This window comes from Ahaetulla prasina, chromosome 16, assembly GCF_028640845.1.
Source record: "Ahaetulla prasina isolate Xishuangbanna chromosome 16, ASM2864084v1, whole genome shotgun sequence".
NCBI lineage: Eukaryota > Metazoa > Chordata > Lepidosauria > Squamata > Colubridae > Ahaetulla > Ahaetulla prasina.
In genome coordinates, this window is record NC_080554.1 from 9,836,116 (window position 1) to 9,850,913 (window position 14,798).

Here is a 14,798-nt window from a genome sequence, read left to right on the forward strand (position 1 = left end):
CCCTCCCTTCCTTTTGCTGACGTCGCCTCTCCATTCTCCGGAAGCGGGGATCTGTCCACTGCATCATTTCGTCCCCAGCTGCCGGTAATCCCAGCTCGTGGCTGGCTTCAGGCGCACATGCTATCGGAGGGAGGTTTGTTTGCTCAGTTTCTTCGGGCATGGTGCCAGGATTGGGGGCTGGAGGCATGCCAGGACATTCTCCTGTACTATCAGTGTCTGGCAGGAGATGAGAAGGGCCCAGCTGCGGTGGGGGGGGGGAGCGAGCGAGGCACAACAGTGACACTACCATGAAGTGGCATCCAATAGAGCAGGGGTCGGCAATCTTAAACACTCAAAGAGCCATTTGGACCCATTTCCCACAGAAAAGAAAACACCGGGAGCCACAAAACTCCTCCCGTGCCCGACTATTTCTTGAGCGGCCACAAAACTAGCATTTGTAGTTGAATTAAACATTCCGTTTTCTTCTGAAACTTTTCTTTTCTTGGGTTTATCCATGGTTGGCCTACCAGGGCTTGAAAAGCTCAATAAATCACATGCCAGCGAGTGTCGCACATTGGTGGTTGTGACGTATATTTTGAGTGACAGGGAGCCACAGCAGAGGGGTGAAAGAGCCACATGAGGCTCCAGAGCCGTGGGTTGCTGACCCCTGCAATAGAATAACCTTTCCCTCTACTCAAAACTCCGCATTTTTTTTTTTAAAAAAGAAAGCAATCTTTTTATAAACCTTTTATATCTTTATAAAAGAGGCATCTGAAAAAAAGAATGCCAGGTTTTTGAAAGTGGGATGGGGGAAGTAAAAGAAACGAACGTAGCCTGGGAGGGAAATGCATTTTTAAAAGCCCGCAGAAGAGCCAAGAACTCTATTAAAGAAATGTGTGCTAAAAGAGAAAGTGTACGGTGATATTTACATTAATATCTACACACATCTGGGCAGGAACAGGAAACTGGGGCCCCCAGAGGTGGCTGATCTCCAAGCATCCATGAAAATGGACAATATCGGATAGGGTTGCTAAGATATGTAGGTCAATCCTATCAGAAAACCCCAGCCCTCTCGTTCCATCCATTAGGGAAACCTGGACTCTACATCTTTTATAAGAGAATCACAGTTGGAAGGGACCTTGGAGGTCTTCTAGGCTGACCCCCTGCTCAGGCAGGAAACCTTGCAGCATTTCAGACAAATGGGTGCCCGATCGCTTCTTAAAAACCTGATATTCGGTATCAGAATTAAAGACATACAGATGCCACACCGTTCATATATATTAAAAAGTTCCAGTCTTGGCGCATTCACAACTTCTGGAGACAAGTCATGCCATGGATTAGAATCAGAATAGAACTGAAAGGGAGGTTGTAAGCAGTGGTGGAATTCAGCCGGCTCTATCCGGTTCTGGTGAACTGGTTAGCGGCAGCTGCGGGAGGCTCCGCCCACCCACCCAGACATAAACAGATCCCATTTATCCACCTTTTTGACACTCTGTGCATGCACGCGCTCACATTTGCGAACCGGTAGCAAAGGTTAGTGAATACCATCCCTGGTTGTAAGCCAGGAGTGGCAAATTTGATTTCATTGAGGGCTGCATCAGGGTTGTGTTTGACGACGAAGGGCCAAGGGGGAGGGGTGGGGGGGGCGTGGCTGGGGGGGCGTGACAGAAGACCGCACCTCTGCACACATGGTTTTATACACTTATAAAAACAGAGAAGCGTACATTTCTTAATACATACTTGATCTACTTAATCACCCTATAAGAGACAGGCCAGATCAAGAAACTGACTGCACCGCTGGCTGATCCTTTGCTACTTCCAGGCCAGACCTGTGGGCCAGATCTAACTACCCCACCGGCCAGATCTAGCCTGCAATGTCAACTCGCAAAGCATCCCTGCCTGCTCTCGAGTTGCCATAGGCCAGGGGGGATGGGAAACCGGGGAAACGGCACAGCAGCCAAAGACAGATGCACATTCCCTGCTTATCTCTCTCAAGGCTGTATCCCTGGGTTACCTACAGCAGCCGGAGGGGAGTGACCTCTACAACCCTTGAAATTGCTCTGTTGGTGAATGTGATTGATGACACACCCTGGGGGGAGGGGGAGAAACAGGGTCATAATTGGAACGTAAATTACTGGGGCTTATTTTGGGGGTAGGGCTTATATTACGAGCCTCCTGAAAAATCATGCTAGGACTTATTTTCTGGTTGGGTCTTATTTTGGGGAAAATACGGTACTAAATGCACCCATCTGGCTGATAATCTTAACTGGGGCTTATTTTGGGGGTAGGCGCTTATATTATGAGCATCCTGAAAAAATCATGCTAGGACTTATTTTCCGGTTGGGTCTTATTTTGGGGAAAACAGGGTAGCAACGCATCTCACTTGGTACTCAAGTATTTTGCATGCTTTGCAAAAAAAAAAAAAAAAGAGGGGCTTAATTTCATGAGGGAACCCTCAGACTACACTAGAAGCCAAGTGGCTTCTTGCAGGAAGCCAATCCCAAACCTACAAGAACGAAGTTTTACCAACTTACCGGGTTTCCATCAATACCTGGTGGTCCACGTTCCCCCATATCGCCCGGAAAACCCTGCAGGATGAAGGAAAGGGGGGGGGAAACACATTTCCATTATTTTCCCCTTGTGAGAAGAACAGATATTTCAGGAGACACAATGCATTGCGTTAAACATTTTGGCTCTTTTTGCCCATCACGGAAGGGACCAGAACCTGGATGAGTAAAGACCCATTTTCTTTGAAGCTGGTTTGTGCTGGTCTACCTTCCCTAGCAATTCGCACCTGGAATTGTAAAGCAAATCATTGCCCCCCCCACACACAAAAAAATGAACTCTAAATCTCCTTCTGCGTGGAACTTTTAATACTATGCCTTTTCTGGTTGTTTCAAGAATAACAGAATAAAAAGTTGGAAGGGACCTTGGAGGTCTTCTAGTCCAACCCCCTGCCTAGGCAGGAAACCCTACACCACTTCAGACCAATAGTTATCCAATCTCTTCTGAAAAACTTTCAGTGTTGGAGCATTCACAACTTCTGGAGGCAAGTTGCCCCACTGATTAATTGTTCTAACTGTCAGGAAATTTCTCCTTAGTTCTAGGTTGCTTCTCTCCTTGATTAGTTTCCACCAGTTGCTTCTTGTCCTGCCCTCAGGTGCTTTGGAGAATAGCTTGACTCCCTCTTCTTTGGGGCAGCCCCTGAAACACGTCTTGTTGAGTCCATTTGGGATGAGTTTGACCCTGTGGCTCCCGAGGACGTCGACAGGTTGTTGGGGAGGCTGCACGGCACGACATGTTTACTGGACCCGTGCCCTTCCTGGCTGGTACTGGCCACTCAGGCGGTGACACGAGGCTGGCTCCAGAGGATTATCAACGCTTCTTTATTGGAAGGGGTTTTCCCTGCCGCCTTGAAAGAGGCGGTGGTGAGACCCCTCCTTAAGAAGCCTCCTGACCCAGCTATTTTGGGTAATTATCGTCCAGTCTCCAACCTTCGCTTTGTTGCGAAGGTTGTAGAGAGTGCCGTGGCGACAGCTACCCCAATACCTGGATGAAGATGTCTATCTAGACCCGTTCCAGTCCGGCTTCCGGCGGATACAGCACGGTGACAGCTTTGGTCGCATTGGTGGATGATCTCTGGAGGGCCAGGGACAGGGGTTATTCCTCTGCCCTGGTCCTATTAGATCTCTCGGCGGCGTTCGATACCATCGACCATGGTATCTTGCTGCGCCGGCTGGGGGGATTGGGAGTGGGAGGCACCGTATATCGGTGGTTCTCCTCCTATCTCTCCGACCGGACGCAGACGGTGTTGACGGGGGGGCAGAGGTCGACCGCGAGGGGCCTCACTTGTGGGGTCCCGCAGGGGTCGATTCTCTCGCCCCTGCTGTTCAACATCTACATGAAGCCGTTGGGTGAGATCATCAGTGGTTTCGGGGTGAGATACCAGCAGTACGCTGATGATACTCAGCTGTACTTCTCCACCCCGGGCCACCCCAATGAAGTTGTTGAAGTGCTGTCCCGGTGTTTGGAAGCCGTACGGGTCTGGATGGGGAGAAACAGGCTCAAGCTTAATCCCTCCAAGACGGAGTGGCTGTGGATGCCGGCATCCCGATTCAGTCAGCTGCAGCCGCAGCTGGCTGTCGGAGGCGAGTTATTGGCCCCAAAGGATAGGGTGCGCAACTTAGGCGTCCTCCTGGATGATCGGCTGTCGTTTGAAGATCATTTGACGGCCGTCTCCAGGAGGGCCTTCTACCAGGTTCGCCTGGTCCGGCAGTTGCGCCCCTTCCTTGATCGGGATGCCTTATGCACAGTCACTCATGCCCTCGTTACCTCTCGCTTGGATTACTGTAATGCTCTCTACATGGGGCTCCCCTTGAGGTGCACTCGGAGGCTTCAGTTAGTCCAGAATGCAGCTGCGCGGGTGATAGAGGGAGCTACGCGTAGCTCCCATGTAACACCGCTCCTGCGCAGACTGCACTGGCTACCTGTGGCCTTTCGAGTGCACTTTAAGGTGTTGGTTACGACCTTTAAAGTGCTCCATGGCTTAGGACCTGGGTACTTACGGGACCGCCTGCTGTTACCACATGCCTCCCACCGACCCGTACGCTCCCATAGAGAGGGACTTCTCAGGGTGCCGTCCGCCAAACAATGTTGGCTGGCGGCCCCCAGGGGAAGGGCCTTCTCTGTGGGGGCTCCCACTCTCTGGAACAAGCTTCCCCCGGGTTTACGTCAAATACCTGACCTTCGGACATTCCGTCGCGAACTGAAGACACATCTTTTTATTCGCGCGGGGCTGGCTTAATTGGATTTTAAAAGTGAATTTTACCAATTTTAAATGGGGTTTTAATTGACGATAATTTTTAACATCAGGCTAATTTTGAATAAGTTTTTTAAGGGTATTTAAATTGTGTATATTTGTATTGTTGGTTTTATTTTGCCTGTACACCGCCCTGAGTCCTTCGGGAGAAGGGCGGTATAAAAATCAAATAAAATAAATAAATAAATAAATAAATAAATATGAGAAGACGGCTATCCTGTCCCCCCCTAGTCCTTCTTTTCATTAAACTAGACCTACCCAGTTCCTGCAACCGTTCTTCATATGTTTTAGCCTCTAGTCTCCTAATTATCTTTGTTGCTCTTCTCTGCACTCTTTCTAGAGTCTCCACATCTTTTTTACATCGTGGCGACCACAACTAGATGCAGGATTCCAAGTGTGGCCTTACCAAGGCATTATAAAGTGGTATTAACACTTCACGTGATCTTGATTCTATCCCTCTGTTGATGCAGCCTAGAACTGTGTTGGCTTTTTGGGCAACTGCCACACACTGCTGGCTCATATTTAAGCTATTTTCCACTAGGACTCCAAGATCCCTCTCCCAGTTACTACTATTGAGCAAAGCATCTCCAATGCTACAGTGAGTAACCCAAGTCTCTTTTGTGCTTCTCATGTGGATAATTCTGGTTCCCCGCAGGCCTTTCCTACACGGTCTGAACCTGCCTACTTGCGCTTCCATCAAACTGGAAGGAAGAAAGAAGAAAAGTGGTCCATCTCAGATAGGACTTCATGACTTCTTCTACTCGCAGGCAACCAAAAGACCAGAAGCCACACATACACTTCTGTGCAAAGATTTCACTGACAAGCAATTCCAAGCTTCCGAAAGGATTTTGACTGACGTGTTGCCAAAAAGGAAGATCAACTGCAAAGATTAGCGTTTGGGCGCTTCGCCCAGAGTTCATCGAATTTCTATAGAATCAAAGGCAGCATTCAGACGAATGCCGGCAAGTATTTATTTATTTTTTGAACCGGGCAGGCCAGCGTGAATGCATTCTCCATTGTCCAAGGAGAAAGAAAATTTTTACAGATGGCCTCTTTCTTAAGGTTGGTATCGTTTAACACCCCCCCCACACACACACACACCCAAAAAAGCAGTCTGTGCTACGGATATGTGGTGGATCACATTATCAGCCGTGTCAATCAAACGGTTAGGTCACCAAGCATGGAATCAGTGGTAGGATTCAGCCAGTTCGCACCAATTCGGGAAAACCGGTTGTTAACTTTCTGAGCAGTTTTGGCAAATTGGTTGTGGAAGAAATCATTAGGGCAAAGAACCGGTTGTTCAATTACTTGAATCCCACCACTGCATGGAATGGGCTGCTGGGGGTTCGCAGGGGTTCGGGAGAACCTCTAGCTAAGATTCTGTGTGGTTCGGAGAACCCCCAAATCCCACTTCTGGCTGACCCGCTCCTCTCAGGAGTCCCCACGCGGCCCATTTTGGATGCAGGTAAGTGCAGGGCGCACGCAGAGGCTCGGAGAGGGCGAAAAATGGGCTTACCAGAAGTTCAGGCCTGTTTCTAGCCTCCAGAGGGCCTCTGGACCCTGGGGAGGCCATTTTTGCCCTCATGGAGGCTTGAGAGAAGCCTCCGGAGCCTGGGGAGGGCAAAAATGCTGCCCCTCCCCTCTCATCATGGTGCAGGAGGCTGACTAGGCCACGCCCACCATGGCCACACCCACCCAGCAACCGGGCAGAGAACCCCTTGCTAAAATATTTGAAGCCCACCCCTGAATGGGTCTGTCCTCTTTCTTAAAAGGCAGGAGTAACACGCGCTCCCCACGAGATGCGATCAACCGTTGGAATCCAGTCTGCTTTTGAAAAATCCAGATAGGATCCCAGCTTCACGGCAGCCCCCGGGGGGCCAATGAAACATTCCGGCTAAATGGGATCAGCAGGAAGCTTCCAGGAAAAAAAATCTACTGACTTGTATTGTGAGTCATTTTGATGAAGCATCTCATCAAAGTGATTTTTCTTTAGCACTGACTGTTTAGATACTGTTTAGATTAGAGGGAAAGCAGGAAGTCTGCTACGGTACAGGAGCTGTTGAAACTCAACAATTTTTGATGCTGGAAAGCTATCAGGAACTCTTCTCTCCAGGCCCTTAACTAGCTGGTTAAATCATTTACCTACGGGACCGCCTACTGCCACCAGTAGCCTCCCACCGACCTGTGCGCTCCCACAGAGAGGGCCTCCTCCGGGTACCGTCGGCCAAACAATGTCGGCTGGCGACCCCCAGGGGAAGGGCCTTCTCTGTGGGGGCTCCTGCCCTCTGAAATGAGCTACCTCCGGGGCTTCGGCAACTCCCCGACCTCCGGACCTTTCGCCGCGAGCTGAAGATGCTCTTGTTCCAGTGTGCAGGGCTATCTTAAACGTAGTTTTTAATTGGGGTTTTTTTAAAAATTGGGGTTTTTAAACGGGGTTTTTAATTGTATTCTAATTTTTAGGCCCTACATTGAATTAGTTTTTTATACTGTTTTTAAACTGGTGTTATATGTATCTTTGTATTTTATCGGCTGTGAACCGCCCTGAGTCCTTCGGGAGAAGGGCGGTATACAAATTAATTAAATAAATAATAAATAAATAAATAAATAAATAAATAAATAAATAAATAAATAAATAAATAAATAAATTTAGCTCTAGATCAGGGGTCTCCAACCTTGGCAACTTTAAGATTTGTGAACTTCAACTCCCAGAGTTCCGCAGCCAGCTTTGCTGCTCTAGATGAGACTCTTCCAAGCCCACAATTCTTCTGCAATGGTCAGAAGAACCTGTTTTAAGCACGCCATCCTGGGCTCTAAACTCAAACGTCCATGGAGGTTCTCAGTCTTCCAGGTCATGGTTGTCCCAAAGGTGCTTTTTTCAAGAGGCAACTGGACTTCCTTGTTTTTGTTTGAAGATGTTTCGCTTCTCATCCAAGAAGCTTCTTCCGCTCTTCTTTGTCTCCTTGCTACTAACCTGCCTCCCATTGAGGACCTGTATACTGCACGGGTCAAAAAGAGGGCTGTGAAAATATTTACAGATCCCTCACATCCAGGACATAAACTGTTTCAACTCCTACCCTCAAAACGACGCTATAGAGCACTGCACCAACAGAACAACTAGACACCTGAACAGTTTTTTCCTGAATGCCATCACTCTGCTTAACAACTTATTCCCACAACACTGTCAAATAATTTACAGTATTACTATTATTCTTCTCTTCCTCACTAGAATCTATCTCTTCCCACTTATTACTGTAACCATGTTGCTTGTATCTTTCAATTTATATTGTTTTTATTTGTTTCCTAGTACGATTTGATACTTATTAGTAACCTTGACTATCACTAAGTGTTGTATCTTTTTATTCTTGATGAATGTATTTTATTCTCCTTATGTACACTGAGAGTATATACACCTAAGACAAATTCCTTGTGTTTTCCAATCACACTTGGCCAATTAAGAATTCTATTCTATTCTATTCTATTCTATTCTATTCTATTCTATTCTATTCTATTCTATTCTATTCCATTCCATTCCATTCCATTCCACTCTACTCTCTACTCTCTACTCTCTACTCTCTATTCTATTCTATTCTATTCTATTCTATTCTATTCTATTCTATTCTATTCTATTCCATTCCATTCCATTCCATTCCATTCCATTCCATTCCACTCTACTCTCTACTCTCTATTCTATTCTATTCTATTCTATTCTATTCTATTCTATTCTATTCTATTCTATTCTATTCCATTCCATTCCATTCCATTCTATTCTATTCTATTCTATTCTATTCTATTCTATTCTTTAAACGATCTATTGACGATCCTCAGGAATGGCTTAAAATTATCCAGCACTCACTGGCATTAAACGAACAATACAAGCCGTGAACTGTCCTAACTTGGAACATATTGTAACACAATATTTATCCTGTTGGATTTAATCAAGAATGTTTGTTTCTTTGTTTTTATATCTGGCTCACCTCACCTAATATATCAGTCCACTTAAAGTACATTGTTTCAGGTCTCAAGAAAGAAAAGGATTGGTTTACCACTATTCTCACATGCGTCGAAAAGAATGTGTAAGCCACAATAGAAGGTAAATTAATTAAATTAAATTAAATTAAATTAAATTAAATTAAATTAAATTAAATTAAATTAAATTAAATTAAATTAAATTAAATTAAATTAAATTAAATTAAATAAATAAATAAATAAATAAATAAATAAATAAATAAATAAATAAATAAATAAATAAATAAAGGTGTGCATGAAGATATGCAGGAGCCAAACCCTTAGTCTGCAGGATTATGAATCTGCCTTTCCCTTCATAGAGAAGGAGCCCGTCCAACAGATGGTTAAGAATTTGAAACTATGCATAAAATGTATGTATATTTTTTTTTCCCAGCTAAGGGAGTTCAACCGGTCAGTTCGCATGAAATGCCACGAACCCTTTCAAATAGTCTGCCCTCCCGTTTATGGAGATTAGACCTCAGTGGAGAAAGACAAATGGAGGAGAACATGACAATGACCCAGGATGCAAGTGTTGTGGCCCGCAAACTGACAGCAGACTCAGACAATGAGGAGGTTGGGGAGGAACTTGGGCCAGTTTTGGAGTCTGGGGAAGGCTCTGATGGATGCTCTGCATCAGAGGCAGAGCTAGAACCAGGGCCATCCGACATTTCCCAGCCACCAGAGAGGCAGCTGTCTTTGGAGGCTGAGATGAGTGAGGAGGAAGAAAAGCTGGAGCCTGTTCCAGATTGTATGTATGCACAGAGCTGCTAGGAGAGGAGAACAACAGAGGAAAAGGAGTCGACTCTGGAAGCAAAGCACACGTGGACGCTGAATGGCCCCTCCCTGGCTGGGGAATAAATAGAAGCAAAGGGGAGTGGTTGTCGTAGGAGACAACCGTTCGTATTTCTGACGATTTTGCTCATTGTGTTTCGTGCCACAAAGACTGCTTGCTAGAACTTAAGTTGCAGCCTTTCGGCTGGGAGCTCACGGCCTTGCAATTATTGCAAGGAACTGATAAGGTTTGTTGCTGCCGTTAACCCCTTGCAGGACTCCTGCCTGGACTTTTTGGTGGGTGAATGCCAATTAATTCACAAGAGGTAAATAAAGAGGGAGTTTTCGTGACAAGGAGTCTGTCAGGCTGGGTCAGAACAGCAAAGAGAAGACACCAAAGCAAGAGATCAGAGGAAGATCTTGCGTTTCTCCGAGTCTTAAAAAGGGCCAAAGAGAAAAGTGGTGAAAGGAGAAGAAAATAGTACGAAAGAGTGAGTGGGGAATGAAGCACGGAGAGTTGGAAAAAAAAAGAAAAGGAAGAAGCAAAATATTGTGGTGGATCTTTTTGAAGATGCTGCAAGATCTGGAAGAAGATCTTAAGGTCTTAATTAAGTCCTCCAGTTAAAAGAAAGGGGACAGCTTAAAAGAGTACAGTTGAGAATGATAAAAGTGAGCTAGGTGAGCAAAAGAGAGCTAATTTTTAATCCAGGTTTCCAGGTCAGAAGAAGGCCCTCAAAGAACCTGCTTTTTATCTTGCGGAGCCAACCCATCTCCTCTCATCTCACAAGCCCTATCAAACCCTGCACCAGTTAACAGCGGTGTCGCCCAAGGCAGCGTTTTAGGACCCACACTCTTCATAGTTTACATAAATGACATTTGCAATCATATTATAAGCAACTGCATTCTCTTCGCTGACGACGTCAAATTATTCAACACCACCGACGATGATGATGCTACCCTACAAAGCGACCTTGACTATGTGTCAAACAATTGGCAACTCCAAATCTCAACCAACAAATGCTCCGTCTTACACATTGGCCAAAAAAAAAAAAAAAAAATCAGAACATCAAATACAAGCTGGGCGGATACGACCTCGTAGACGACCCGCACTCTGTCAAAGACCTTGGAGTACTCATCTCAAATGATCTAAGCGCCAGAGCTCAGTTTGCACTGAGTTTGGCACAGCATTGCCAAAAAGGCATTAAGAGTTGCAAACCTGCACAATATTGGAAGAAGGAAGATTCGCCTACAATTGAAGAATGGACACTTAAAGTATCGAACTTAGCAGAAATGGCAAAACTTGCAGCATATTTGAAAGACTATTCACAAGAAAGATATATATTGGAATGGAGAAGTTGGATTGATTATATTCAAAACAAATATCAGACTAAAAAGTATCAAATAGCTTATGAGTGACTGCAGGAAGTGTACTGTATTAGTGTATTTGTTTAAATGGGAAAGGGGAGTTAAGGTTGCAAAGGGGAGAGGAGAAGTTATGGGTGATGGTTTATAGTTGTATTTTAGCTTATGACTGTTAGATGCAATACCCTGTATTTTGCTCTGGGAAGTCTCGGGGGGTGGGGTGGGGGGAAGGGTCGAGGGGAGGGTGGAGGGGAGAAGGTGGAGGGAAAGTGGGGGGGAATAATTGTTGAAATTTTTTTTAAAAAAAAACCTTTTCAAAAAAAAAAAAGAGTTGTAAACCTAATCTTGCGAAGCTTCTTCTCCGGTAATGTTATACTGCAAACAAGGGCATACAAAACCTTTACTAGACCAATTCTTGAATACAGCTTGTCTGTCTGGAATCCGCACTGTATATCGGACATTAATACAATTGAGCGAGTCCAGAGGTATTTCACAAGAAGAGTCCTCCACTCCTCTGCTCGCAACAAAATACCTTATGCCACCAGGGTTGAAATTTTAGGCTTGGACAACCTAGAACTATGCAGCCTATGGTCCAACCTAAGCATAGTACACAAAATTGTCCGTTACAATATCCTACCTGTCAACGACTACTTCAGCTTCAACTGCAATAATACACGGGCAAACAATAGATACAAACTCAAGGTAAACTGCTCCAAACTCGATTGCAGAAAATACGACTTCAGCAACAGAGTGGTCAATGCCTGGAATGTCCTACCTGACTCTGTTGTTACATCCTCAACCCCCCATAAACTTTAACCTTAGACTGTCTACCGTTGACCTCACCCCATTCCTAAGAGGTCAGTAAGGGGGCGTGCATAAGCGCACCAGCGTGCCCTACCGTCCCTGTCCTACTGTCCCCATTTATTTGTTCCCATTTCCTGTATTAATATCCATGTTTATACTTACCTCGTACATGTTTGACAAACTGAATAAATAAATAAAATCTCACAAATCAGGTCTTTGTTGACCGATTCAAGCCAAACAGCTAATCTGGCTTCCCAACAATTGTGACCACCGAGGCTCAAACAATTCCAAACATTTCAGCAATGTTTGTTCTCTACCCATGGTGCACGGCTGGTGTTATCAAGGAGGAAACAAAACCCTTGCAAGTTTTTTTTTTAGGTTGAGCTCCATGCAGGAATTTGCATTTTGCCGCAAGGAAGGAAGCTCTGCAGCTTCTCAACTGCAGACTTTGTTGAATAAGATAGCAAACAGCAGGCTGTGTCTTCTCCAAGGCAGGGAACCTTCTTCATGTTGCATCAACCGAACCATCAAAGAAGGAACAGAAAATATGAAGGGATGGTCAAAGTAATCAGTAAGGGTCTACATTTAGGCAAGAAAAACAAAATGCACAGGTACCGTATACGTGGTACCTTGCTCAATAGTAGTATCTTGGAGTCCTAGTGGACAAACGCTTAAATATGAGCCAGCCGTGTGCAGCAGCAGCCAAAAAAGCCAACACAGTTCTAGGGTGCATCAACAGAGGGATAGAATCAAGATCACGTGAATGGTTAATACCACTTTATAAGGCCTTGGTAAGGCCACACTTGGAGTATTGCATTCAGTTTTGGTCATCACGATGTAAAAAAGATGCTGAGATTCTAGAAAGAGGGCAGAGAAGAGCAACAAATATGATTGGGGGACTGGAGGCTAAAACATATGAAGAACGGTTGCAGGAATTCTAGTCTGATGAAAAGAAGGAGTAGGGGAGACATGATAGCAGCCTTCCAATATCTCAGGGGCTGCCCCAAAGAAGAGGGAGTCAAGCTGTTCTCCAAAGCACCTGAGGGCAGGACAAGAAGCAAAGGGTGGAAACTGATCAAGGAAAGAAGCAACTTAGAACTAAGGAGAAATTTCCTGACAGTGAGAACAATTCATCAGTGGAACAACTTGCCTCCAGAAGTCATGAATGCTCCAACACTGGAAGTTTTTAAGAAAAGATTGGATAGCCATTTGTCTGAAGTGGTGCAGGGTTTCCTGCCTAGGCAGGGGGTTGGGCTAGAAGACCTCCAAGGTCCCTTCCAACTCTGTTATTCTATTCTAATCCGCTCCTTGTGTCTCCTCTACAAACTACAGTTCGAGGTCAGACTCAAACATCCCTTCAGAGTCTGACTTGGAATTGCAGTTTGTAGAGGAGACCCATGGAGTTGATCATGCATGGTCTAATGTGGATCATCAAAAGAAAAACAGAGTTGGAGGTCTTCTAGTCCAATCCCCTTGCCCAAACAGGAAACCCTATACCATTCCAGACAAGTGGCTGTCCAGGCTCTTCTCAAACAACCTCCAGTGATGACTTCTGGTGGCGAGCTGTTCCACTGGTTAATTGTTCTCACAGTTAGGAAATTCTAGGTTGATGGTGAGCTATCCTTTATGAGAGAGGCCAAATGGCCAGCTGTCACTCATGGCTCAGCACTGGATTGGGGGATAGATGAAGTGATCTCAAAGGATCCATCCAGTGTTGGGATTCAAGTAATTTAACAACCGGTTCTCTGCCCTAATGATTTCTTCCAACAACCAGTTTGCCAAACTGCTCAGAAAGTTAACAACCGGTTCGCCCGAAGTGGTGCGAACTGGCTGAATCCCACTACTGGATCCATCCCACCTCATCATTTGGATATCGCTGAAGATAAAACAACTTCTCAGATCTATTCTTCAAGAGTGGTAGAAGGTCGCAGAACTAAAGTAATGTATTTTGCGCTCATTTTTCTCCTTGCTGTTTGCAGGCATCTGATCGTAAGAACTATATCTTAAGCATGGAAGCTCTACACTCGCCACTTAAAATTCTATTTTTTCACTAAGTCTGGACGATACAAAGATGGTCACACTTGCAGTGTAGGCGACACGCCTCCAGAAGAGAAAGGCCAAATAAATAAAAAGAAGATTGTTTAGGACCTTCAATAAAATGAGGCTGGGGCAGAGTTGAAGCAATTGAGACTTACTGGAAGGTTTGCTTTGCTTTGCTAGAGCAAAATAGATTATTTCTAACTATTGTAAAATGGGCTTTTCAAGCCATTTAGCTCACACTCTCCAAAAATAGTTATTGTTTTGGGTTTTTTTAGTTTTTTTTCTCTTGGCTCAAGAGTGGATGTTCAATCTTGAGATCATAGTTGAAAAAAAAAAGGTCTGAGAAATTGGATCCAAGCAGGTGAAACAGCGCCGGGGATAGATTGCCAACGATTGCAGGGTTTGCAAAAATATAAATCTTTACAAAATATATACACCAGGGGTGGGCTGCTAGGGGTTCGGGAGAACCTCTAGCTAAGATTCTGTGCAGTTCGGAGAACCCCCCCAAATCCCACTCCTGGCTGGCTGTACCAATCCCACCCCTCCCCTCCCAGGAGTCTCCACGCGGCCCGTTTCGGATGCAGGTAAGTGCAGCGCGTGCGCAGAGACTCGGAGAGGGTGAAAAACGGGCCTACCAGAAGTTTGAGAAGGCCAGAAACGGACCTGTTTCCACCCTCCAGAGGGCCTCCAGAGCCTGGGGAGGCTGTTTGTGCTCTCCTGGAAGTTCGAGGAAAGCCTCCGGAGCCCCAGGAGAGCAAAAACACATACATACACACCGCCATGCTGCAGGAGGCCAACTAGGCCACACCCACCATGGCCATGCCCACCCAGCAACCGGGCAGAGAACTCCTTGCTAAAATTTTTGAAGCCCACCCCTTGACTATACGCACTTTAAAGGTAAAGGTTCCCCTCACACATCTGTGCTAGTCATTCCCGACTCTAGGGGACGGTGCTCATCTCCGTTTCAAAGCCGAAGAGCCAGCGCTGTCCGAAAACATCTCCGTGGTCATGTGGCTGG

The 14,798-nt window shown here is 45.6% G+C and overlaps 1 protein-coding gene across 1 annotated transcript in view; it reads right to left on the reverse strand.

Annotated features, from left to right (window-relative positions):
- Positions 1-14,798, reverse strand: part of LOC131186096 (collagen alpha-1(XXVII) chain-like) — a 238,539-nt gene that overhangs the window by 131,261 nt on the left and 92,480 nt on the right. Inside the window, exon 13 of the mRNA XM_058159356.1 lies at positions 2,514-2,567. Coding sequence (XP_058015339.1) covers positions 2,514-2,567 — 54 coding nt within the window. The remainder of the gene's footprint in view (positions 1-2,513; positions 2,568-14,798) is intronic.